This window comes from Myotis daubentonii, chromosome 1 (genome assembly GCF_963259705.1).
Source record: "Myotis daubentonii chromosome 1, mMyoDau2.1, whole genome shotgun sequence".
Classification (NCBI taxonomy): domain Eukaryota; kingdom Metazoa; phylum Chordata; class Mammalia; order Chiroptera; family Vespertilionidae; genus Myotis; species Myotis daubentonii.
This window is the reverse complement of record NC_081840.1, coordinates 92,244,896-92,272,461: the sequence shown is the minus strand read 5'-3', so window position 1 is coordinate 92,272,461 and position 27,566 is coordinate 92,244,896. Positions and strand designations below refer to the sequence as shown.

Below are 27,566 nucleotides of genomic sequence, written 5' to 3'. Positions count from 1 at the left end.
TCATGTATTCTTTTTTTAAATATATTTTATTGATTTTTTTACAGAGAGGAAGGGAGAGGGATAGAGAGTTAGAAACATAGATGAGAGAGAAACATCGACCAGCTGCCTCCTGCACACTCCCTACTGGGGATGTGCCTGCAATCAAGGTACATGGCCTTGACCGGAATCAAACCTGGGACCTTTCAGTCTGCAGGCCGATGCTCTATCCCCTGAGCCAAACCAGTTAGGGCAAATCATGTATTCTTAATGTTCTTAAAAAGTTTATAAAGTTAATTGGGATGTAATGTGCAGCATTATAGCATCAAATACTGTCTTGCATATTTCAAAGTTGTTAAGAAAGTAGATCTTAAAAGTTCTCACTACAAGAAAATAATGTATAACTATGTGGTCATGGATGTTAACTAGACTTTCTGTGGTGATTATTTCACAGTATATACAAATATCAAATAATTATTGTATACCTAAAACTAATATGTTATATGTAAATAAAATAAATTTTAAGAATAGTGTCAGTGCCCAGGGATACAAAACAGAGGAACCAACAAGTCAATAAGAAAGAAGAATATCAGAAATATAATAAGAAGCAGGATAAAGTTAGGCAAATTACAAGCAGGTTAGAGGCAACTGATGTGGAGAATCAAGAAAGCTATCAGATTTTGTGGGGAGGGGGAGCATGGAAACACCTTGGAGCTAGGGCTCAATGCCACTGAAGGTAAGAACCAGCTGCTCAGAAATGCCTATGTATTCTTGGTAAAGAGGAAGTCCATTTCATTTGGTAAGAAGAGGTGTGGGTTTAAAGTACTTGCTCTACCATTTATTTATTTACTAGAGGCCTGGTGCACAAAAATTTGTGCACTCAGGGTGGTCCCTCAGCCCAGCCTGTGCCCTCTCTCAGTCTGGGACCCCTCGGGAGATGTCCACCTGCTGGCTTAGACCCATTCCCCTGGAGATTGGGCCTAAGCTGGGCAGTCAGACATCCCTCTGGTAGCCCAGGAGCCCTCAGGGGATGTCCATTTGCCAGCAGGGAGCAGGCCTAAGCTGCAGTCGGACATACTTAGTGCTGCTGAGGAGGCGGGAGAGGCTCCTGCCACCACCTCTATGCTGGAAGCCATCAACCTGGCTTGTGGCTGAGCAGAGCTCCCCCTGTGGGAGCCCACTGACCACCAGGGGGCAGCTCCTACATTGAGCGTCTGCCCCCTGGTGGTCAGTGTGTGTCATAGTGACCAGTCATTCCCAGGCGTGCTGCTGTTATGGTCAATTTGCATATTACCCTTTTATTATATAGGATAGAGGCCTAGTGCATGGGTTGTGGCTGGCTGGTTTTCCCTGAAGGGTGTCCTGGATCAGGGTAGGGGTCCCGCTGGCATGCCTGGCCAGCCTTGGTGAGAGGCTGAGGGCTGTTTTCAGGCTAGCCACACCCCCTTCAGGGAGGGGGTCCCCGCTGGGGTACCTGGCCAGCCTGGGCGAGAGGCTGATGCCTGTTTGCAGGTTGGCCAAGCCCCGCAGCGGGAACCCTCAGCCCATGGCAGTGTGGTCAGCCTGGGTGAGGAACTGATGGCTGTTTGCAGGCTGGCCACAGCCCCTTCAGGGTCGGGGGTCCCGCTGGGGTGCCTGGCCAGCCTGGGTGAGGGGTTGATGGCCATTTTCAGGCTGGCTTCACACCCCAGCAGGGACCCTCACCCAATGGGGGTGTGGCTAGCCTGGGTGAGGGGCTGAGGGCCATTTCAGGCTTGCCACACCGCCTTCAAGGTGGAGGTTCCCACTGGGGTGCCTACTTGGTGAGGGGCTGATAGCCGTTTTCAGGCTGGCCATGCCCCCAGTGACCCAAGTTCCCAGCCTCTCTGTTTTGTTTTGTTTTTCTTTTCTGGGATTTATTTATCTTCTATAATTGAAACTTTGTAGCCTTGAGCAGAGCCCAGGTCTGGCTGGAAGCCTGGGTTGCTCTGGCAACCCAGGCTCCCATCCCCTCCTTGAGCAGAGGCCATGGCCAGCTGGAAGCAGGTATCTGGGATTTATTTATCTTCTATATTTGAAAGTTTGTAGCCTTGAGCGGAGCCCAGGGATGGCCAGAGCAGGTGGGAAGCTTGGCCTCCTCCATCGCCGAGGGCAATCCAAGCCTCCTGCTCACTCCAGCTCCATGGATGCTGGCATCTTAGTTGGGTTAATTTGCATGCTCTGTCCTGATTGGCTGGTGAGTGTGGCTTGTGGGCATGGCTTGAGCATAGCAGAGGGACAGTTAATTTGCATGTTTCTCTTTTATTATATAGGATTTATTATTTATTTATTTTTTGCTCTTCCATTTATCACTTTCTGGCCATTGCTTTGTTTTAAAATTGTGCACATGATGCAAGTGTAGGTCAATATTGTAAGTGACTTGATTTATAATATACCAGGTAAAGTCAAACTATGACTATGAGATACTTCCAAGTGCCTCTGAAAATTTTAACTTGGAATCACCAACCACAATCATACATGGGCTACCAGATACACACTCAAATCCAAACTTTCAGTCACCTCTGGATGAAACAACCAGCCCCATATTTCAGGAAAACAAAAAAGCACAGGTGGTGATTATTACTAGTAGGATAAATATTTCTTTTGAATAATAAAAACTGAAAAATCATCATACCTTTAATATTGAAGGTGGTGTGCTGAAATCTTTTGGGATATTTTCACATGATAAAGATTTTCTTTGGGACAATATCTGAAATAATAAAATGGTAATTAGGCCCTGGCAAGGTAGCTCAGTTGGTTAGAGTGTCATCCCAACGTGCCAAGGTTGTGGGTTTGATCCCCCTTCAGGGTACATACAAGAAGCAACCAATGAATGCATAAATAAGTGGAACAATAAATGGATATATTTTCTCTCTCAATCTCTGTTTCTCTCTCTTCCTTTTTCTGTCTCTCTAAAATCATCAATAAAGAAAAATTAAAAGGGTACTTATACACTGGCTGTAGATACTATGTGTTACACTAAAATATATGACAGTTGACTATTGGTAACTGCTTAGGTAAGCTAACAAAATGCAGAAAGACTGATTAAGTAAGGTTCTTACTGATTTTGAAGTCATTAAATTGACAGAGAAGAGTAGAAAATAAAATATATTCATTGATTTTGAAATTCTTTTTTAAAATTTAACTAGTTAGTATCTGCTCTGTGTAAAGTAAAGTGCTATGTGCATTTTTCCGGTTGGCATAAGTGGCACAGGTGCGTGTGAATGTGCCGTGGATATGCTGAGCCATTAATCCCCTTAGCCTGGAGCTGTAATTGTGGAACCTGGAGCAACTACTGCCCCATGAACACTCACCTCTAATCATGAGTAACTTCAACCTTCTACTCCACAGGAGCACACAAATGTTATCACTTATTATCTCTTACTATTATATTAAAAGAGTTGGGAAGTATATCAGTATGTTCCATGACCTCGACCACTATTATGGTAGAAACAGACATAAAGAAATAACTATAATCCAAATTGGCTGTGGCAGTGAGATGGTATAAATCAGATGTGAAAAAACCCAAGAGAGAGAGGTCAATTCTGAATGGAAAAGAACCTTAACAGACTGGCTTAAAGAGGTACGTAGCATCAGGGTTGGTTGTGAAAGGCCACGACATTTCTATGGACTGAGAAGGGTTTGTGAACATCCCAGGCCAACGGAATAGCCTAAACATGAACCTAGAAGTGTCCAAGTGCTGGGATTTTGGTCCCCACGGACTCTGGTGCGGACAGAGTACAGGTACATAGAGGCTACATGGAGGCAGAAGTATACTAGGAAATAGGATCGAAAATATACTTGAGGCCAGGTTATGAGACTTAGTCAAGCACTCTAACTTTATTTGGTAGGTGGAATTATTTGGTTTGTTAAGACATAAGTAACATAATCATACCTGTGTTTTAAGAATATACAGCAGGGGCAGGAAAGAGGATAGAATGGAAGAAGCTGCTACTAAAAATGGGAATTATCTGACAGGTAGGTATAGGTACTGCTACTACAGTAGTCTAGAAAGTGCAAATGGCATTTCAAACTGGAAAGTGTCATTTGTTGGTTCAATTATTTTGTATGTGATGGTCACCACTCTAGGTGTTATGGATAAAACAGTGAACAAGAATGATATGACCCCAGGCTGGTGAGAGAAACAAAGATCAAACATATATAAGGATAAACATTTAATAAGTGCTACAAGGAAAATAGAAAGAGAGTGGTCTGTATTAAATAGAAATATTATCCTCTCAAAAAAAAAGTATTACCTGAGTATATGGGAAAAGGCATGGACATATAGTCTAGTTAACTGACTAGAATAGGGATTTGATTTGTCCCGTGGGACTAAGACTCTCTACTGTGTAACACTTAGCTTCCCGAGATATCATCCAAGGGGAGTAGAGGGCTGAAGGCACTAATGAGAGAAAAATAACTGTTTCTTGCTTATCCCCATAGCATTCAGGAAACTTATTAGACCAATTATAAAAATTGGTCTCAGTCACAATCTCTTTCCTCCATGATTGTGTGTATTATTTAATTCACTTACTTGGATACACTGTAGTGATAAAGATGAACACAAGTCTAATCGCCATTTAGAGAATTCAGTTTTACTCCATGAACAATTCCCCATTATAAAAACCCTTATAATCATGTTTCTTTGATCATTGAGGACCTAGGCAAGAAGTGGTGACTACAAAACCAGAAGTTTTAGAAATTTTAGGAAAACTCATAGCAGATACCCTGCCATTGATTAGTAAATAACATCTTGTGGGGGTCATGAAGACAACATGTTTCAAAAGAGAGAATGTGCTCTCAACAAAGACAGCAGCAAATGTTGTGAGACATTTTCTGGATTGGAGAAGCACCAAGAAATAATTTCAGGATTTCTAGAAATATTATCTGAGCTATAGGCAGATAAAACAACCAACCTACAATTCAGAATTAAAAGTATACATACCCTCAGACTTCTGCTACGCTGACTTAAAGCAATGACACTTTCCTTGCTTTCAGATAAAAAATTCTCAATTAAAATTCTACTTGCTTGAACACTCTGTGGTAAAAAGATAACAGTTTTAAATTATATAGTGAAATACTTTTAAAAGCCTATGATTTTTTTATAAACCTATGATCACTGTCACTCTACAAAACAATATTACAAAAGAGAAATGTATGGAAAGGATAGAATTGCAGAAAACATTCACTAGAGTTGCATCAAAGTCAAGTGAATACACCTACATTATTTCTGGCAACCCTAATCTTAGGAGCAATCAATGATCCTGTGATCTCACAGGTTAGTATTGAATCTATGCAGCATGTCAACAGCAGGATTATGAATAAAACACATCATTTGGAGTGACTGTCAATGTTACTATTGACTGTGAACTACAAGTAAACATTCTAAATGTTAAACTAAATGAAAATCTCCTTATATTTCAAACTCTATCAGTGAATTTTTATATATGCACATTTATTGTTGTATGGGTAAACTGCTGCAGTGGTTATAATTATTATTAAATGTGCTATTTCTCTATCCTGTAATCAGCAATTTAGATATGGAGAAACAAACAGTACTTATTCAATTCATTCAAAAAACACTTATTCAGTTGAAAATCAGCTTTAAAAAGCACCATGTAATTATCACTGAGAATGAAACAGATATGGAGAAGACTATGGGTAACTTAGGAATCACCAAGTATTTTTTTTTTTATATACATCCTCTTTTGTTGTATTTTAAAAAGTAGTTAGAGCACATTGTAAGAATATTACCAGACATAACAAAAAGAGACTTGGGTTATTTTATCATTATTCTTCAAAGACAAACTATGGAACAATTTTGTCATATGCCTACACAAAATATTTAAATATGATGGAATAGCAGCAATTACATATAGGGTAGGGCTAAAGTAGGTTTACAGTTGTTTGTATAGAAAATAACACAATAATTAATTGGAAAATATAAGAATACATTCTGTGTTTCATTTACAACTGTAAACCTTCTTCTGTCTCAACTGTATTTAAAAGAATGCTTTTAACAATAACAAGGACAAAACCTTAATACAGCAGGTCCTCGAGTAACGTTTTATAACATTGATGCAATGCCATAGGAACTTAACTATTTTCATATCAATCAGCCTATGGCAAAATCAGTCCTATTACATGTCATTTTGCTTTAAGTCATGGAACCTATCCACAGTGTTAAGTGAGGACTTACTGTAGTGTACTTTACATATACTAAAACAGCAGAATTTACTAATAATCAATTATTGCTTTTTAAAAGAGAACATGATTCATATGTTGGAATCTGTCAAAATATTGCCCAAACTAATTTGCTTTTAGGGCAATTACAGTATTGCTTACATGATACCTGATGGAATATTGCTCCACTCCAGGAATATTGCTGAAATTGGTATGCATGCAATAAAAGCTAGGATGCAGGTAAATATGAAAACAATTATGACTTCTGCTTTTAATTATGGCATGCTAGATAATTCTGCTGAGGAAAACTAAGAAAGCTACATGTAATATGAAAAACATAATCTTCAAAGCATCAAAAAGCTAACAAGATGATGAACAGATACAAGGTCAAAATCTAAGAAAAGGCCGGAATCTGGAAAGGTAAGTCCAGAATTCAAAGATGCTTTTATTCTCAGGATGTATGCTAAAATAGCTGCCAATTTGAGATGCAGATATGCAACTTCCTGGGTCAAGGGTGACAGAAATTGAAGACCAGAATTTACCTGATCTACCTGAGGTGTCAAGCCTGATTTTATATATATATATATAAGTAAATACTCAAAACATACAAGTATTCAAGGCTATACATTCAGGTTAAGAGTGAATGAAAGGAGGGACCCTTTCCCCTTCCCCACTAGGAGTCTGTACTTGTTCTTCAATAAATCTCCACCTTTGCTATTTATATATATATAAATGAAAGGGCCTTGGCTGGTGTGGCTCAGCTGATTGGGCATCGTCCCATGCACCAAAAGTCACCACGCCTGAGTTGTGGGTTTGATCCCTGATCGGGGTGTGTGCAGGAGGTGACTGATCAATGTTTCTCTCTCATATCCATGTTTCTCTCTCTCCTCCTTTCCTTTCCTCTTTCTCTAAAATCAATAAAAACATATATATGCTCACAAAACAATCACATGTGTCAAAAAAAGGAGTGAAGGAAAGAAAATTAACCTTTGTGTAGATTTTCAGCTGCGGCTTTATCATGAGGGTGGTCAGAGAAACACAAGCCTCAACCTTATATTAAGGCTGTCTCTGAGTGGTAAAATTCCCCGGTTCTGACAAAAAAATTTTTCCTGGAGAAAGTAACCACCATTCTATGTCTCAAATATTTCCTAAAACTAATGTCTTAAATATAATGATACACATTTAAAGACAGATACACAAAGAAACAAAACACCACAAGATAACAGATTTAGAGAAAAATTTAAATTCTAAAAAGAAAAACACAAAACCAAATTTTAAAACTACAGTAGCCCTGGACAGCATCCCAGTGGTTAGAGCATCGGCCTGTAGACCCAAGGGTCACTGGTTCAATTCCCTGTCCAGGGCATGCACCTGGGTTTCGAGGCCGTTCCCCAGCCCCAGTTGGGGTGTGTGGGGGAGGCAACCAATGGACAGACGTTCCAACTGCAGACTTCCCACTTTGTTTTAAAAAAATTCTAAAGGACATACTTTATGAAGACGGTAGGTAAAATGATTCCAGAAAGAAAGCTCTGAGTTCAGCGGTTCTCAACCTGTGGGTCGCGACCCCTTTGGCGGTCGAACGACCCTTTCACAGGGGTCGCCTAAGACCATCCTGCATATCAGATATTTACATTATGATTCATAACAGTAGCAACATTACAGTTATGAAGTAGCAACAAAAATAATTTTATGGTTGGGTCACAACATGAGGAACTGTATTTAAAGGGCCAGAAGGTTGAGAACCACTGCTCTGAAATGCTAGGAAAAGAAAATAAATAAAAAAGAAAGTTAAATACATGGGTAAAATGTAAGGAATAAGGCAAAATGATAATATTTAGATGGCTTTAAAAGATAAGTATAGAAGAGAAAATGGTGGCTGAATACACAAACCTTTCTTGCACCTCCTCCCAGGGCCACACTGGAAATAAAGCTAAAGTGGGAAACATACATCCAAAATTACCAAGTGAGGTCCAGCTGAGGAGGAGACATATAGCAGGGAAGAACAGAAAACACCTGGGGACTGGTAGGAAGGGAGAGGTTGCAAGAGGGACTAATCCGTCTCCCATGGGCCGCAGGCCAAGAGTGAAGAGGGATCCTTTGGCTACAGGAGGGTCTTTTCCTTTAAAAGATCAAGGCCTCCCGGAACCGTGCTGGGCTTCCCAGCACTGAGCTGTTACAGCAACTCATGTAACATCCAGCCGTAAAAGGTCGGGGGTCTGGAGCCAGTAGGCTTGAGCTGGTCAGAGAGAAAGCCTTGGTTTCTGTTGTGTTTGTTTGCTTGTTTGTTTGTTTGTTTGTTTGTTTGTTTGTTTGTTTTTAAAATACAGATCACAGGAGTTTCATTTGCAGCTATTCACTGGAGGCTTTATTGGAGGGAGGGCAGTGTGGACTCAAGATGCATAAGGCAGCGGTTCTCAACCTGTGGGTTGCAACCCCTTTGGCGGTCGAACGATCCTTTTACAGGGGTCACCTAAGACCATCCTGCATATCAGATATTTACATTACGATTCATAACGGTAGCAACATTACAGTTATGAAGTAGCAACGAAAATAATTGTATGGTTGGGTCACAATGTACTGGGCTGCATATCTGGCACTTCGGCCAGACGGGGGGCGCTGTGCTGTCTGTTCCTAAAACACACAGATAGGGAGGTACTGACATCAGGCCAGGCCTTGAGATATGGTCTCATGGCCCCTTCTCAATATGCTGTGTTGTCTGTTCCTAAAACACATAGATAGGAAGGTACTGATACTATACTGTGTTAGGAATTAAGGTTTTGTAACTTTGTGGGTTTTGCAAATAAAAATACTGTAATTCCTGTAGTCTGCGCTGCAGTTCAGCCTTTGCTTCGGCAGGGTGCTGTAACTATAGTCAGCTGGCCAGCTTAATAAAAGCTCTTATATTTAAATTCTGAGTCAGTGGTCTATCTCGCTGAGTGAACCCATAACAACAACATGAGGAACTGTATTTAAAGGGCCAGAAGGTTGAGAACCACTGACATAAGGAGAGGCTGGGGCAAGAATCATTGGGGGGAGACGTGGAAAAATAGCAGCCAGGAGTCCTGCATTTGGGTATACCCACTCCCCAAACTGAAACAGCCATTTTTCCTGAAAGGAGCTAGCCCCTCCCAGAAGCCACAGCTAAGGAAAAGGAAAAAACCCACCTGACACCCTCAGGAGCCCTGACAGCCACACCAACATCTTGATCTTCACAGAGGAGACAAGCCTAGGGGTTTGAACAGTCTTAGGAAGCAACAGTGACTAGACTGGGGATGGAGCCATCCACCCCACTATCCAGGGTACCTGACTGATGCTTCCCCTGAATGGGAAAGCTGATAGGAAAGGTTTCCAGGTGACCTCACTGGTCTTCACACAAGGATCTCTGCCCCGCCAAAGGCAAAGTAATATTCTGAACCACTAGCAGAGGAATAGCTCTAGCACAGGGATACACACCACCACTTTCCCTGAGATCTAAACAATACCTCCCCCTCATGGGAGACCCAGAGGTCTAGACTCCCAATTCTTCCTAAAGCCCTTTCAGAAACAGACATTTGAGTGATTAAGATTGACAGCTGGCTGGCAGGCAAAGGAGGGGGGAGGTGGAGACCCAGGAACCTGGGGAAACTCACTAATCCAGCTTTGAGGCCCATGCTGTTAAAAAAAACTTGCTTTAGCCCTAGCAGGTTTAGCTCAGTGGATACAGCATCAGCCTGTGAACTGAAGGGTCCCAGGTTTGATTCTGGGTCAAGGGCAGGTACCTCAGTTGCAGGCTCCTGGCCCTAGGCTAGGGCATGCAGGAGGCAACCAATCGATGTGTCTCTCTCACATCGGTGTTTCTCTCTGTCTCTCCCTCTCCCTTGCACTCTCTCTAAAAATCAATGAAAAAAATATCCTCAGGAGAGGATTTTTTTTTTTTAAATTGCTTTAGAGGGCAACTTGGCTCCTCCCACATGCAGCCAAGTCCTGTGGAGACAGACACAAACTGTGGATCAGTTGGAGCTTCAAACAGGTTGCTGAAAACCAAAGGAGGACAGTTTCTGACAGTGGTTAGCAACTAAGTACTTCCCGGGAAGTCCAAAATTGGCAGACAGAACGGTTGGCTGCAGTCAGAAGAAGAGCAGGATTCAAAGGGAGCTCCCAGGAGGCACTAAACTTTGCTAAGATGAATGCCACTTCACTTTTTTCTTTCTTTTTTTTTCTCTCCCCTTTTCTAATTTATCTTCTGTATCTATCTACTTTATTGATTTGATAGTATTTTAGTCTCTACTATTTCATTCATATACCTAATTTTTCTCTTCCTTTTTCCTACTCAATCATTTTTTTCTTTTTCTCCTGCTTTCGTATCTTTTTTTTTTCTTTCTTATTTTGGGCCTACCTGCTTTCTCCTCTATTTTCCTTTTCAACTTTTTTTCTTATTCTTTTATTTTATACCATTTTCATTCTCCTAGACTTTATTCTTATTTTCTTTATTTCCACTCTTCCCCTTCATATACCTTTTTCTTCTCCCCCTTTTTTATGTTTTTTTTTTGTTTTGTTTTTGTTTGTTGTTTTTTCCTCCTTATATATTTTCTTACTTTCTTTTCTTCTATCATTCTTACTATTTTTTCTTCCTACTAATTCTCTCTTCTCTGGTGGTTACTTTTGTTATTGTTGTATGTTTTGGTTTTGTTTCTTTTGTTGCTGGCTTTGATATGTTGTATTTTGTCCTGTTCCATCAGCACATCCACAAAGCCACACAACGTGGTCAGTGCTGAGCCTCATAGTTAGCCAGCCTGAGAGGAGATTCCATTCATGAATGGAACAACAACATTCAAGACACAATTACAACAGGAAAACAAAAATAACTCAAACAAGGGGCATTCCTACAGCACCCAGCTCAGGAGATCTAAGACACTGCACCGCTGGGTCCCACAAAACACCTACTAGATAAGACCACCCCACAAAGTTTTGGAAGCATAGCAGTTTGATATAGAAACAACGACAAAGGAACAGCAAAAATGGTGAGACAAAGAAACAATTCCCAAATGAAAGAAAAGGAGGAATTGCCAGAAAAAGGAATTAAATGAAATAATTCAAAGTAATGGTCATAAAGGTGCTCAAACAACTTAATGAGAACTACAAGTAACTTAATGAGAATATTCTAGAACTTAATGAGAACTACAGCAGCATAAAAAAGAGGTAAGAACCATCAATAAGAATCAAGCAGAAATAAAGAATGGCATAGCTGAAATAAAAAATTCCCTGGAATCAATAAACAGTAGAGTATAAGTGGAGGACCAAAACAGCGAATTAGAAAACAAGTTAGAAAAAAACACAAACTCAGAGCAGCAATCAAAAACAGAGCTTTAGAACAACATAGAACATAACAATATTCACATCATAGGGGTTCCAGAAGTAGAAGAATCTGAGCAAGGAATAGAGAACCTGTTTGAAGAAATAATAGCAGAAAATTTCCCTCACCTGGTGAAGGAAATAGTCATTCAAGTTCAAGATGAACCCAATCATGATGAACCCAAAAAGACCCACACTAGACACATCATAATTAAAATGGCAAACATGAAAAACTAAGAAACAATCTTAAAGGCTACAAGAAAGAGACTGAAAGCTACCTACAAAGGAGCTCCCTTTAGACCAGTGGTTTCCAATGTGGGGCACACATCCCACAGGGGGGGATTTGATTTTTATGGGGGGCAATTTGAGAATTAGTTATTAACAGTGAACTTTTTTGTGTTTCTTATGTTTCTAGGAGCCTCACATAGAGTATATAAATATATATTGTGACATATTTAGCATTTCAGTTCTCTATTATATGTTTTGAAACTTTACTCACCATTTTTTCATATCACTGAAGTGATATGAAAAAATATTATTATTATTATTATTATTATTATTTTAACAATTTCTTAATTTCTTCCTCAATATTTCAACTGTCCTTTCATTCTTTCTTTTCTTTCATGGATACCATGTTCTTTGGAAGCTTGTTTAGATCAAATTAATGGCCTTTTAGGCTTCCTCTACATGAATAGGAATTCACTTTTTGAATAATAAGAATTATATGTTACAGGAAGCATTAGGATTTTAGAGATGCTTAGGTGGGGCATGGCCAAGAAAAGGTTGGGAACCACTGCTTTATATTGTCAGCTGATTGCTCAATAGAAACACTTCAGGCTAGAAAAAGGTGGCATGAAGTACACAAAGAAATGAAAACCAAGGGACCAAATCCAAACTACTCTATCCAGCAAGGCTATCATGCAAAATTAAATGTGAAATAAAGAGCTTCACAGACAAAAAAAAGCTAAAGAGTTTATTACCACTAACTCAGCACTTCAAGAAATGCTAAAGGGACTTTTCTAAGAAGAAGAAATACAGAGACAGAGGGCAACAGAGCCATAAAGAATGAAAATGGCAATAAATAAGTGCCTATCTATATTATAAAAACCCAGTGGCCCTAACGCCGTAATGACCAAAGACTGGTGTGGGTGGGTGGGGCTGCGCTATTTCATGTACTGGGCTTCTAGTCAATAATAACCTTAAATGTAAATGGTTTAAATATGTCAATCAAAAGACATAGGGTAGCAGGATGGAGAAGAAAACATGACTCATGCACATGCTGTCTATAAGAGACCAAGCTCAGAACAAAAGGATGAAAGTGAAGGGATGGAAAAAATTTTTCCATGCAAATGGAAATTAAAAAAGCAAAAAAGCTGGGGTAGCATTACTAATATCTGACAAAAAAGATTTCAAAATAGAGATCATTACAAGAGGCAATGAAGGGCCATTTCATAATACCAAAGGGATTAATACAATAAGAGAATTTAACTCTAGTAAACATATATACACCCAATACAGGAGCACCCAACTATATAAAAAAAACTTATGGAGGATTTTAAGGGAGAGATAAACAACAATACAATTATAGTAGGGGACTTTAATATCCTAGTGACATCAGTGAACAAATATTCTAGACAAAAAAATCAATAAGGAAATAGTGATCCTAAATGACATACTAAATCAGATGGAATTAATTGATATTTACAGAACATTTCACCCCAAAGCTATGAAATATACATTCTTCTCAAGTGCACCTGGGTCATTCTCAAAGATAGGCCACATATTAAGACACAAACTAAGTCTCCACAAGTTCAAGAAGATTGAAATTATGTCAAGCATCTCCTCAGATCATATAGCATGAAATTAGAAATCAACTACAATAAAAACACTCAAAAATCTTCAAACACATGGAGGCTAAGTAGCATGTTATTAAATAATGAATGGGTTGCCAAAGAAACCAAGGAAGAAATAAAAAACACTTCCTGGAAGCAAATGAAAATGAACACATGACAACCCAAAATCTCTGAAAGCAGTCCTGAGAGGGAAATTCACAGTATTACAGGCCTACCTCAAAAAAAAAAACAAAAAAAAAAAACAAGAAAAACTGCTGATCAACTATATAACACTATGACTTAAAGAATTAGAAAGAGAACAACAAGAAAAGCCCAGAATAAGTAAAAGGAAGGAAATAATAAAGACTACAGTGAATTCTTCCAAATTTTCAAGATTATTTCTATGCAACCTATCAATTCCAACATATTTAAAAGGATAAACTGCTGTTCAATTAACATTATGAAGCAAGAATTATCCCAAGAGCAGAATTCAACTAAGGAAAAAAATAAACTACTTGCAGGTTTCACTCATAAACATATATTAAAAATAAATTATTGCCTAACATAATTCAACATACTATTTGAGAATAATACACTATAATCAAGTAATCCAAGAAATATAAAGACATTTCAATATTAACATCTTAATCATATAGTATCAATAGGACAAATATGAATGTGATTCCATCCCTGCCTTGGTTGCAGAGAAGCTAAGAGGTAAATTGATGACCCCATTTCAAGCAACAGATATGAACAGAATTTCTTTGTTTTAATCTTATCTCTGACTTTATTATGCTATTATTCTTATTATGTATTCCTGGTGATATCCTTAACTATTTTGTTTTATCCTTTTCTTATGTGTTTTAGTAAGTTGCCTAATTTTGTGCAAATAAAATAATCCTTAAAATAATTTAAGAGGAAAAAATAAGGAAATAAAAAAGAGTAAAGGAGAAAGAAAAGAAGAAGAAGGAGAAAGAATATTTAAGAATGAAAGAAAATAGACCAAAAAGTAGATGGTAGTTGTCTTGAGGGCAAAGATTAATAAATGATTTTGGCTTTATTGTCTGGATTTTTCTAATTTTTAAAATAATTGGTATAACAAATTTAGAGCAAACAAACAGTGTTTGGAAAAAAATTAATAATTATATTGGGTAGTATGGTAAAAAAAAATTTTAAATTAAACAAACTAAAAATGTACTTTTAAAAGCAAATGAAAATACCATGAAGATCTTCTAAACAACCCAAGTAGTCTTATATATTGGAACAACAGTCAAATTAAATATCCTGTCAAAATAAAAATTTGACTGGCTAACATACATAGATAAATAAAACATTTTTTATATATAACCTATATATATAAAAGGTTAAGTTGACTTGCACATGTGCGATACATATAAAGTTTTCACTGGCGCCAATTGCACGCATGTGTTTCGATCTGTCATTGTCAATTGTGAATTTGGTTGACACTTCTATTATAGAGAAAGGGTGAATAGTGATATTATGTATTATATATACAATTTTTATAGTATAGTTTGCTCATTCTTAATTATGGCAACAGTTGTCTGACAAATTACATAACAACTGTCCAGTAAAATTTAGTCTAATAATCAATTATTAAATTTAATTATTAAACAACAAAAATAGAGAAAATTTATTCAGTATGTTACCTCATATTTTGGATATAGTGTTTTCTTCATGACAGATACAGGAACAGAGAATTTGGGTGAAGCTGGTTTCCAAAACATCTTCGTAATTCCTGGATAAGCAGACACCTTTGAAAAGAACATAAAAGGTTATTAAAAACTAACAAATGGTCCCTGAGGAAAATACCCAAGCTCCTATCAAAATCATATCTAGTTGTCCAGAAAATGAGGTGATTGGTTCCACAGCCTCTGGAAGTCTAGAAAAAAACTTTTCATATCCATCATATTAGCAAAAATGTAAAGTTGGCAATTCCAAGTGGTGCCCAGAGTGTGGGGAAATTAGTAGAACTACACTGGAAGCAAATTGGTCATTTCTAGTAAAATGGGAAATGTACATGCCACATGATCCAGAAATTTCTCTCCACCTACATAGTAAAAGGAAATTCGTACCCATGTGCATAAAGAGATATGTATAAGGATGTTCATACTGCATATGAAATAGCAAAAAACAAGGCCAAATCTCAATGTCCATTAATATAGAAACAGATGACTAAATATGGTATATTCATATAACTAAACACTAACAAAGCTGTTCAAGCACAAATAGTATTAAACAGTGATGGCGAACCTTTTGAGCTCGGCATGTCAGCATTTTGAAAAACCCTAACTTAACTCTGGTGCTGTGTCACATATAAAAATTTTTTGATATTTGCAACCATAGTAAAACAAAGACATATTTTTGATATTTATTTTATATATTTAAATGCCATTTAACCAAAAAAATCAACCAAAAATATGAGTTCGTGTATCACCTCTGACACGAGTGTCATAGGTTCGCCATCACTGGTATAAACCATAGATGGATCTTAGCAGTATAGTATTGATAGTAAAATAAAGCAAGTTTTAGAAAGAGGCATACAAAATAGTGCCTTTATATAAATGTATATAGAACACACAGAACTACGTATTTATTGTTTCAGGTCACAAATACACCTATCTACACTAATAAAAGACAAACATGCAAATTGAACATACCTTCACTATGCCTTAAGCCATGCCCACCAGCCAATCAGAGCGACTATATACAAATTAACCCAACCAAGATGGCGACCAGCAGCCATGAAGCTGGAGCAAGCAGGAGGCTTGGTTGCCCCAGTGATGGAGGAAGCCAAGCTTTCCGCCTGCCGCGCCGGCTCTGAGCTCCACTCAAAGCAACAAAGTTTCAATTATAGAAGGTAAATAAACCCCAGATACCTGCTTTCAGCCAGCCATGGCCACGGAGCTGGAGCGAGCAGGAGTGGGTTGCCCCTGGAGACAAAGAAGCCAAGCTTCCCTCCTGCCCGCCCTGGCTGGCTCTGAGCTCCTCTCAAGGCTACAAAGTTTCAATTATAGAAGGTTAATAAATCCCAGAATTAAAAAAAAGAGAGAGGCTGGGAGCTTCCGTCGCTGCGGGACTTGGCCAGCCTGAAAATGGCCCTCAGCCCCTCACCCATGCTGGCCAGGCACCCCAGTGGGGACCCCTCACCCAAAAGGCGGTGTGGCCAGCCTGAAAACAGCCATCAGCCCCTCACTCAGGCTGGCCAAACCTCCATGGGGTGAGGGTCCCCACTGGGGGGGCTTGACCAGCCTGCAAAAGCCATCATCCCCTCACCCAGGCTGGCCAGGCACCCCAATGGGGACCCCTACCCTGAAGGAGGTGTGACCAGCTGCAAACAGTCATCAGCCCCTCACCCAGGCTGGCCAGGCACCCCAGCGGAACCCCCACCATGATCCAGGATACCCTTCAGGGCAAACCAGCCGGCCCCCACCTATGCACCAGGCCTCCATCCTATATAATAAAAGGGTAATATGCAAATTGACCCTAACAGCAGAACGACGCTCCATGCAGGAGCTGTCCCTGGTGGTCAGTGTGCTCCTACAGGGGGAGCTCTGCTTAGCCACAAGCCAGGCTGACGGCTGCCAGTACAGCAATGATGGTGGGAGCTTCTCCCGCCTCCTCAGCAGCACTAAGGATGTCCGATTGAAGCTCAGGCCTGCTCCCTGCTGGCAAGTGGCCATCCCCAAGGTCTGCCGGGCTGCCAGAGGGATGTCTGACTGCCAGCTTGGGCCCGATCCCCCAGGGAGTGGGCCTAAGCCAGCAGGTGGACATCCTCCGAGGGGTCCCAGACTGCAAGAGGGCATAGGCCAGGCTGAGGGATCCCCCCGAGTGCACAAATTTTTGTGCACCGGGCCTCTAGTATATATATATATATCCCTAATATGCAAATAGACTGAAAGGCGGAAGAACTGAACAACTAAACAACCAAACAACCGGTCGCTATGACGTGCGCTGACCACCAGGCGGTGCATGTGGAATATGGCGAGTGTTGGCAGCAGGCAGCAGAGCATGGAACATGGCAGGCATTGGCCGTGGAGGGATGGTGGAGCAGGTAAGCGGGGGTGCTAGACCACAGTGGGACACCGGTTGCTGTCATCGGGGCGAGCTTCTGGTGGTTACTAAAAATTCATTGCTCCTGTGCGCCATGGTCCTGCTGGGCACTCACACCTGCTGCTGGCACCAGCCCCACTTGCACCCACTGCCAGCACCCAGTGCAGGCCCTGATCGCTTGGCACTGTCAGCAGGTGCGAGCAGCGGCTGCCAGCCCCCATTGCCCTTCAGAGTTTCTTCACCTCTCCCTGCTCCTAAGGGGCAACTGGGGCCAGAAGCTGCCTCTCACACCTGCTGCCAGCAATGGTCCCACTTGCACCTGCTGTTGGTGCCAGCCCCAATTGCTACACACTGTCAGTGGGTGCGAGTGGGGCTAGCATGGTCAGCACGTGGGAGTGGAGGCAGCAGAAGCAGGAATTCTGGCAAACAGGGGACCAGAGGCCACAGTAGGACAGGCCAGGCAGGGCTTAGAGGATGGGCTGAGACCCACCCCTGTGCCCACCACAGCCTGATGGCCCAGTTCCTTTCAAGGTGCACAAATTTGTGCACTGGGCCTCTAGTTAAAGTATAAAATCAGGGACTAGAAAGACCACAATTGTAAGAGAGACTACCCTTAAGCAAGGAGGAAGAGAAATGGAACTAGGAAGTACAACCAAATGTTAATATTTACAAATTCTTAATAATATGTCCCCAAGTATGTCTTAGTTTAGTTTCTGTTTTTATTTATGTTTTTAAAACTTTTTCCAAATAAATATTAATTAGGCATAGGGGAATTTTTACAGAGGTGAAATTATTCTCTATGATGGTGGCCGGCAGCCACGGAGCTGGAGCAAGCAGGAGGCTTGGTTGCCTGGGAAATGGAGGAAGCCAAGCTTCCTGCCTGCCTTGAGCCGGCTGTGGCCTCTGCTCATGGCAACAAAGTTTCATTTATAGAAGACAAATAAATCCCAGATACCTGCTTCCAGCCAGCCTCCACTGGGAGCTTGGGTGGCTGGGGGCCGTGGCCAGCCTGTAAACAGCCATCAGCCCCACACCCAGGCTGGCCAGGCACCCCAGTGGGGACCCCCACACTGAAGGTGTTGTGGCCAGCCTGCAAACAGCCATCAGCCCTTAATCCAGGCTGGCCAGGCACCCCAGGGGGAACCCCTACCCTGAAAGGGCTGTGGACAGCCTGCAAATAGCCATCAGCCCCTCACCCAGGCTGGCCAGGCACCCCAGCAGGGACCCCTACCCTGAAGGGGCTGTGGCCAGCCTGCAAACAGCCATCAGCTCCTCACCAGGGCTGGCCAGGCACTCCTATATAATAAAAGGGTAATATGCAAATTGATCCTAACAGCAGAATGTCTGGGAATGACTGGTCACTATGACACACACACTGACCACCAGGGGGCAGATACTCAATGCAGGAGCTTAGGCCTGCTCCCTGCTGGCAAGTGGACATCCCCCAAGGGCTCCCAGGCTGCCAGAGGGATATCTGACTGCCAGCTTAGGCCCGATCCCCCAGGGAGTGGGCCTAAGCCAGCAGGTAGTCATCCCCCGAGAGGTCCCAGACTGCGAGAGGGCACAGGCCAGTCTGAGGGACCCCCCCGAGTGCACAAATTTTTGTGCACTGGGCCTCTAGTGTGTGTGTGTGTGTGTGTGTGTATATATATACATATATATACACATATATATGTATAAAATATGCAAATGAGGTCAGGACTCCATAACAGCTACGACCAGCTCAGGAGGAGGAGCCAGGCATGGCCCCAAGCCTGAGAGAACAACACGCAGGCATGGCCCAGAGCCTGAGAAATCAACACGGAGGGGCGCCTGCTCTGAGCCTCCACAGCGCAGCTGGGGGCAAGCCCCCAGCAGACACACACACATACACGGGGTGCCTGCTCCTAGCCTCTGTGGTGGGGCTGGGGGCAGACCCCCAGCAGACACACACACACACACACACACACACACACACACACACACACAGAGAAACACACACACACACACACACACACACACACACACAGAGAAACACACACACACGGGGTGCCTGCTCCAAGCCTCCACAATGTGGCTGAGGGCAGGCCCCCAGTGGACACACATACACACACACACACACACACACACATACACACACACATACACGGGGCGCCTGCTCCGAGCCCCCGCGGCCAGACTGTGGCTTAGGCCTGCTCCCTGTGGGCCTAAACTGTCAGGGAGTGGGCCTAAGCCATCAGTAGGACATCCCTGAGGGCTCCCAGACTGTGAGAGGGGGCAGGCTGGGCTGAGGGACCCACCCCCCAGTGCACAAATTTCATGCACTGGGCCTCTAGTATAAAGCTAAAGGCCAAAGAAACTGTACACAGCTGATAAAGTGCATTCCATAGGAATATGGGTTAATAATTCTGATACATCTATACATGTACACTTCTATACTGGAATTGAGCAATTAAGTAAATGGATGGAGAATGATAGGACCCAGGTTTGTCACTGTTGGAGTAAGAATTTAAAGATGAGCAAGGGAGGAGGCTAGAATGATCCATGTGGTAATGCACTAGAGTTGGAGACAGCAGTATGAACTTGTGTTTTAGACATGAATGGTGACATATAGAAACAGTTTTAAATATGTGTGTTTTATAGGTGTTGGTATACACATGTGTATTTCGTTGCTGTGTCAATTGAGACACAGTGCCAACAAGCACACCTAATGCCCAGATCTTTACATTAATTACATTTTTTAATAAAGGGAACTGGGCCTTCCAGTAGAAATTGCTAAATGTATGGACTGAGGCAAGAAATGTACAAGATGAGCCTAGAGTTTATTGTATTGCCAGAAATTAAGAGTTTTCCAAAATCCCTCAATGGTGGGATGTGTTGAAAGAACATACTAGTAGAAGCAAGTGAAGGAGCTCTCAATGACCAGAGCTTGAACTATTTTAGCAAAATACTAATAAATACTATTGGATTATAATTCAAAGTATAACATAAATATCCATGAGTCATAGTGATATAAATAATTGAATATAAAAGGAAAGCGTAGACAAAGCTCCTACACAGACAAATTTATTTTTTGTATATACTGGGCCCTCAAGGAGGCAGAGCATAACTCCACATGGCTTAAGTGTGAGCTGCACATAGTGACTTCCTCCAAAGAATGCAGTATGGAAAAGGGGGAAAAAGAAAAACTTCACAATGATGAAACCTGGCAAATGCTATTTTAGGCAGGTAATTGAGGTTAACATCAACAGTGATAATTCATGTTGGTATTATGAAACCTGGAATGACACAATGAAAATGGCACCTTATGTCAGTGGTCTTTCTCCCCAAAATCACCTCAGGCAAATCCTAATTGGGGGGCACTGTACTAAGTATTTGACCAAATACTCCCCCAAACTGTCAAGGTCATCAAAACCAAGAAAGACTCAGAAATTGTCACAGCCCAGGAGAAGCCTAAGGAGACATGACAGCTGAATATAATTGGTAACTTGGATGGGATTCTGGGACAAAAAATGAACATTATGTAAAAACTAAGAAATCTGGGTGAAGCATGGACCTTAGTTAATAGTAATTTTTAATTATTGATTTTAACAAATATAGCATGCTACTGTAATGGTAAAACACAATAGAAATATATTCTCTCACTGTCCTGGAAAATAGAAATCCAAAGGCAAGGTGTAGGAGGCCCCATGCTCCTTCTGAAGGCTCTAGGGAAGAACCTTCCTTCCTCTCTAGAGCTTCCAGTGGTTGCCAGCAACCTCGGTGTTCCTGGGCTTGCAGCTGCATCATTCCATCTCTGCCTCCATCACCTGGCCTTCCCTATGTGTCTGTGTTAACATGGTGTTCTCTTCTTACCAGGAAACTAGTCCAGTCTTATTGGCTTTAGGACTCATTCTAAATCCAAGATGATCTCATCCAAAGATTTTTAATTAATCTACAGAAATTCTATTTCCAATTAAAGTCACATCCATAGGAACTGTGGGTTAGGACTTTTGTGTCCACTTACCAACCCACTATTATCACATTAGTAATAGGGGAAAGAGAGTGTGTAGTATATGGGAAATCTCCATACTGTCTTTGTAATTTTTCTGTCTAAAGTAATTATAAAAAATAAAGTTTATTATCAATAAAATAATATAGACATACCTCCAAAATATTGTGGGTTTGGTTCCAGACCACAGCAATAAAATGCATATTGCAATAAAGTCAATCACATAATTTTTGGTGTCTCAGTCATATAAAAATTATTTTTATACTATACTGTAATCTATTGTGTTCAATAGCATTGTATCTTATAAAATAATATATAGACCATATTTTTTAAAGACTTTATTACTAAAAATTGCTAACCATCATCTAAGCCTTCAGCAAGTCATAATCTTCTTGCTGGTGGAGGGTCCTGCCTCCACGTTGGTGGCTGCTGACTTGATCGGGGTGGCGGTTGTGAAAGGTTGGGGTGGCTAAGGCAATTTCTTAAAATAAAACAATGAAATTTGTCGCATCAATTGACTCTTTTTTTCACTCAAACACTTAAGATGCCATTGTAGGTTATTAATTAACCTAATTTCAATATTGTTGTGTCTCAGGGAATAGGGAGGCCTGAGGAGCGGGAGAAAGATGGAGAAATAGATGGGTAGGTAAGTAGTCAGAAGACACAACATTTATTAAGTTCTCCATCATAATGGGTGCAGTTTGTGGGACTCCAAAATAATTACAATAGTAACATAAAAGATTATTGATCGCAAATCACCATAAAAAATAATAATGGGAAAAGTTGGAAATATTGTGAGAATTACCAAAATGTGACACAGACATGAAGCAAGAAAAATGCTATTGGAAAAATGGCACCCATAGAATTGCTCAACTTAGGGTTGCCACAAACATTCAATCTGGAAAGGAAAGGGAAGGGAAGGGAAGGGAAGGGAAGGGAAGGGAAGGGAAGGGAAGGGAAGGGAAGGGAAGGGAAGGGAAGAAAGAAAGAATATTAAAGGAAGATCTTACTTCCTCTCCAAAGAGTTGTAGGTGTGGTTTCTGCGCGTGCTGTCTAGTTTCTTGTGCCAATTCAGGTGGTATCACTGACGTTGTTGGAAGGACAGGAACATACGCTTGATTGTCACTCATAAGAGGGATTCCTTCCATTATTCTACAGTGTGATAAAAACAATAAATTTCTTGTTTACCTTATTGACAAACCAGAGTCATTTACTCTCATTTCATATCTATATGGAGATAAATACATTAACATTTTGATTACTGTATTAAATAGAGATTGTTCAGAAGTCAGGTAATCCAAAATGGGAAATAATTAAAAAATAATTTATGTTTGCTTCTAAACACATTTAAGTCATAACCTTTATGATGGTTTTGTTTTATTACATTGGAATAATAAGTTCACCCTATGTAAACCTGATTACATAAGAGATTAAAAGTTGTTCTCTCTGATCGCTAACCTGCTCCCCACTCCAAACTCACAGAAAGTGATTTCATTTCTTAGGCCAAGGTAAAGCATCAGCCTTAGCAGAACTCCCTTCTGACATTAAAATGTCCTATTTCTGATTCCTATTAAGCACAAACAGAAAACTGTTATAGCATGAGGTCTTTCCTTCTACCCTGAAAACTGCATAAACATGAGGATTTATATGAGGTACAAACTTATCAACAAAAGCCTTAATTTAAGCCAAAGAGATGAGCTAAATAAAAATTGAAGGTCTAATATGTCACTATTGACTGACTTCAAGACCACCTGAAAATACATTAATTTTTGTGTTGCAGCACTTACTGTAAAAGAAATATAAAATAAGTGTAAGGTGAACTTATACAAACTATAACTAAATCAATTTCACCTGAAGTATTTAGAGCCAATGTTGCATCTAACTTTTTTATATATTACTAGAGGCCCAGTGCACAAAAATTTGTGCACTCGGGGGGGAGTGGGGGTCCCTCAGCCCAGCCTGTGCCCTCTTGCAGTCTAGGACACCTTGGGAGATAACGACCTGCTGACTTAGGCCTGCTCCCGGGTGGCAGAGGGCAGGCCCAATCCCTAGGTGCAGCCCCTGGTCGGGCTCAGAGCAGGGCTGATTGGGGAGTTGGGGCACCGCCTCCTGTCATGCACAAAGCAGGGCAGATCGGGAGGTTGCGATGCCACCCTCAGTCACGCTCAGGGTAGGGCCAATTGGGGGGTTGGGGCACCGCCCCTGTCACACTCAAGGCAGGGTCAATGGGGAGGTTGCGGTGCCACCCCCTGTCATACACAGAGCAGGGCCAATCAGGGGTTTGGGGCGCTGCACCCTGTCACTCACAGAGCAGGGCCCATTAGGGGGGTTGGGGCTCCATACCCTGTCACGCACAGAGCAGGGCCCATCAGGGGGTTGGGGAGCTCCCCCCTGTCACGCAGAGAGCAGGGCCGATAAGGGGGTTGAGGAGCTCCCCCCTGTCACTCGCAGAGTAGGGCCGATAGGGGAGTTGGGGCACTGCCCCCTGTCACACACAGAGCAGGGCGGATCAGGGGGTTGGGGCGCTGCAGCTTGTCACACTCAGGGCAGGGCCAATGGGGAGGTTATGGCTCTACCCCGTCACACACAGAGCAGGGCCGGTTAGCGGTGGGGGGGGGGGGGTTGGGGCGCCGCACCCTGTCACACACAGAGCCACAGGGTGATCAAGGGGTTGGGGAGCTCTCCCCTATCAGGCACAGAGCAGGGCTGATCAGGGGGTTGGGGCGCCTTCCCCTGTCACAAACAGAGCAGGGCGGATAGGGAGGTTGTGGCCCTGCCTGCTGTCACACACACAGCCGCAGGGCGATCAGGGGGTTTGGGCGCTGCCCTCTGTCATGCTGATCCCAGTGCCGGGAGGCCTCGCAGCTCCGCTGATCCTGGTCCTGGGAGGCATAGTACCCTTTTACTATATAGGATAGAGGCCTGGTGCACGGGTGGGGGCTGGCTGGTTTTCCCGGAAGAGTGTCCTGGATCAGGGTGGGGGGTCCCGCTTGGGTGCCTGGCCAGCCTGGGTGAGGGGATGATGACTGTTTTCAGCTGGTCACACACCCTTCAGGGTGGGGGTCCCCACTGGGGTGCCTGGACAGTCTGGGTGAGGGCCTGAGGGCTGTTTTCAGTCTGGCAGGTGACTGAAGCTCCCAACCGCTCCTTTTTTTTATTTTTTTTATTTTTTTATTCTGGGCCAGCTTTAGCTCTGAGGCTTGGCTCCAGCTCTGAGACCTCCACTGCTGAAAGCAGGTATCTGGATCATTTGGGTTCTATAATCAAAACACTGCTTCAACTCCAGCTCTGAGATCCCGGCTGGCTGAAAGCAGGTTTCTGGGGTTTTGTTTAGCTTCTATATTTGTAACAATGTTTCAAACTGCAAGCTCAGAGGCCGGCAGCGGCAGGCGAGGAACATTGGCATCCTCCGTCACTGGAGCAAGCAAGCCTCATGTTCGCTTTAAGCTTCCTGGCTGCCGGCCGCCATCTTGGCTGGCAGTTAATTTGCATATTGCCCTGATTAGTCAATGGGAAGGGTAGCAGAGGTATGGCTAATTACCATGTTTCTCTTTTATTAGATAAGATTATATGAATAATCACATACAAGCCACCAAATGTGAAGATTAAGTGTACACAAACCCACCTGACTTTAGCTGACTGTCTCAAATTCCATCATTCCAGCTGTTAGAAAACAAGCCCACCCAAAACTAGGCTGGAGAAGATGGGGCTTTGCCAAAACAGAGTCACGGACAAAAACTTCCTATTTCATGTAGTCAAATATTTGCATTCAGAGAGAAGATCAAGTTTAACTCCCAGTATGGTGACTATGATAGACTGCCAGTCAACAACCAATCCACCCTAACTCTCAGGTGCTTCTCTAAACTGATGAGGATGGACAGGTAAAACTCTCCTGCAGCCAATGTCCTAGATCAGCGGTTCTCAACCTGTGGGTCGCGACCCCTTTGGTGGTCGAACAACCCTTTCACAGGGGTCACCTATGACCATCCTGCATATCAGATTCATAACAGTAGCAACATTACAGTTATGAAGTAGCAATGAAAATAATTTTATGGTTGGGTCACAAGATGAGGAACTGTATTTAAAGGGCCAGAAGGTTGAGAACCACTGTCCTAGATATAATTTAAGATCCACTCATTACAGTTTGGAAGGCAGAAGGTTCTGGTCTTTTGTTGGCAAGCGGTCATGATCACATTGAGTTCTGTAGCAGTGTTCAGTTACTTCTTTTATGTTTTGTGTGTGTGTTTATTTCCAGTGAGCGTATCAACAGGCATAATGTGACTGGTGTGTTGCCAGTGACGGTTCTAGATTTCCCTCCCTCCTGACTAGGCCAGAGGAGCAGCTCCCCGAAGCCAGTGAAGCATGCTGTGTGAGTTAACTGTGGAAGCCCTCTCTGCATAAAACCCATTTTCCAATCTTTCCATTGATGTTATAAGCATTGAATTCCCATTACTAAATCCCCTTTTGCTTAAAATAGCTAAAATATTTCCTTTTTTCTGCAACTTAGTCTTGACTAATGTATAAAAAACAAAAAATAAAAGAAGAGGGCAAGGTCTAGGGCTAGAAGAATGAGCCAAGAAAGTGAATACACCAAGACCAGTAAAGTATTTCTAAGGTCAGGGAGGAGATGAGGGACTCAAGAAGCTACCTGAGGCCCTGCTGTATTTTTATCTGTTCCTAAACCAAGTAACAAGGTAGTAATGGTCTTTCACAACTTACTATCTTTTCACATTCCAAATGTGCTCTGGAGAAATAGAAATCCTGATTGATTGGAAGGAAAGTGAAGGAAGCCATTAGACATTTTAGAATACACATCTCTGGTATACATGAAGGTGCAACCACAGTGGGAAGGCTGCCCAAAGTTAGCAACTGTTCTTGTATGGCAAAGATAAGTCACGTACTCTGAAATTCTTCTCCACATGTTCCCTGCTTCCTTCTTTATGTCCAGAGGGAAGAACCAATCCTTTCTAGAGTTCTGCCCTTTGGAATACACCCCCCATTTCAGTTGTTCAGACTAAGTTTCTTCTACTCCAGGCTCTCCCTCACTCCCAATAGGAATCACTAACACTGATCCTTCTCCATCCAGTCAGTCTCTCAGGTCCACTGCCTTTTCTCTCATCTGATTCCAATGATATCATATTTGCTGGTCTCTTACCTCCAAACTCTCCCTCCCCCAACCTATGCTACATACCCTGCCAGAGTTGTCATCAAAGACTTTAATGACTCCACCTGAGCTCTGGTGCCTGGCATTCTGAATCCTCCCGTCTGGGCACTATCTACCTTGCCAGTCCTACTTCCCTCCCCTAACACCTGGCCCAACCTACACTCACTCTGCAAATGTACTCCAGGTGCTGGGATTTTTACAAGGGCAAAGGGGGAGACAGCAAACCAAATTACCGCACAGTGTGGCTATGAAAATGGCGAAAACAATGCTTTCAGATCTCAACTCTTCCATGAGACCTTTTTTTAAAAAATCCTCACATGAGAATATGTTTTATTTACTTATTTTAGAGAGAAGGGCAGGGAAAGAGAGAGAAAAAAACAATCGATTATTTGTCTCCCATGCTGGGATTCAAACTGCACCTAGTTATGAGCGCTGAATGGAAATTGAACCCATCTTTCAATGTATAGAATGGTGCACCAACCAGCTGAGTCACAATGGCCAGGGCTCCATGAGACCTTTACAATGCCCCTCTGCCAAGTCAAAATTCATCTTTGCTTCCCTACTTTTCCTGTTGCATTTGATTTTCTCTTTCATTATAGAATATAAAGTACATTTTATTCCACATATCTTTTCAGAGTAGATCATAGGTTGGTTTGGAGGGCCACATTAATTCTTAATTCACTTTCTGTTTCCCATGAATGCAAACGTAGTAGGTACTGAATAAGTACTATTGAATTTTGGCTGAGGGAGAAAAGCCCCCAAGGAACAGCTAGTCTTAGACCCTGTCCTGGGGAACTAAGAACAATGTGTCAGCAAGATGTGCTGCAGTGTTTCTCAGAGTGAGTTCTCTACCTAACATTATTGGCATCACATGGGAACCTGCTAGAAATGCAAAATCTTGAACCCCATCACACCTAATGAATCATAATCTCTGGAGGTGGGGCCCAGCCATGGGTGTTCTAACCAGCCCTGCAGATGCTTCTGATGTAGGCTGAAGGTCGAAAACCACCGATGTACTGCA

At 42.1% G+C, this 27,566-nt stretch overlaps 1 protein-coding gene across 1 annotated transcript in view; it reads right to left on the bottom strand.

The window, feature by feature from the left end:
• Window positions 1-27,566, bottom strand: part of LOC132230269 (uncharacterized) — a 180,485-nt gene that overhangs the window by 7,492 nt on the left and 145,427 nt on the right. Inside the window, exons 7-9 of the mRNA XM_059687509.1 lie at window positions 22,392-22,533; window positions 15,008-15,112; window positions 4,940-5,032 (exon numbers count right to left, since the gene is read on the bottom strand). Coding sequence (XP_059543492.1) covers window positions 4,940-5,032; window positions 15,008-15,112; window positions 22,392-22,533 — 340 coding nt within the window. The remainder of the gene's footprint in view (window positions 1-4,939; window positions 5,033-15,007; window positions 15,113-22,391; window positions 22,534-27,566) is intronic.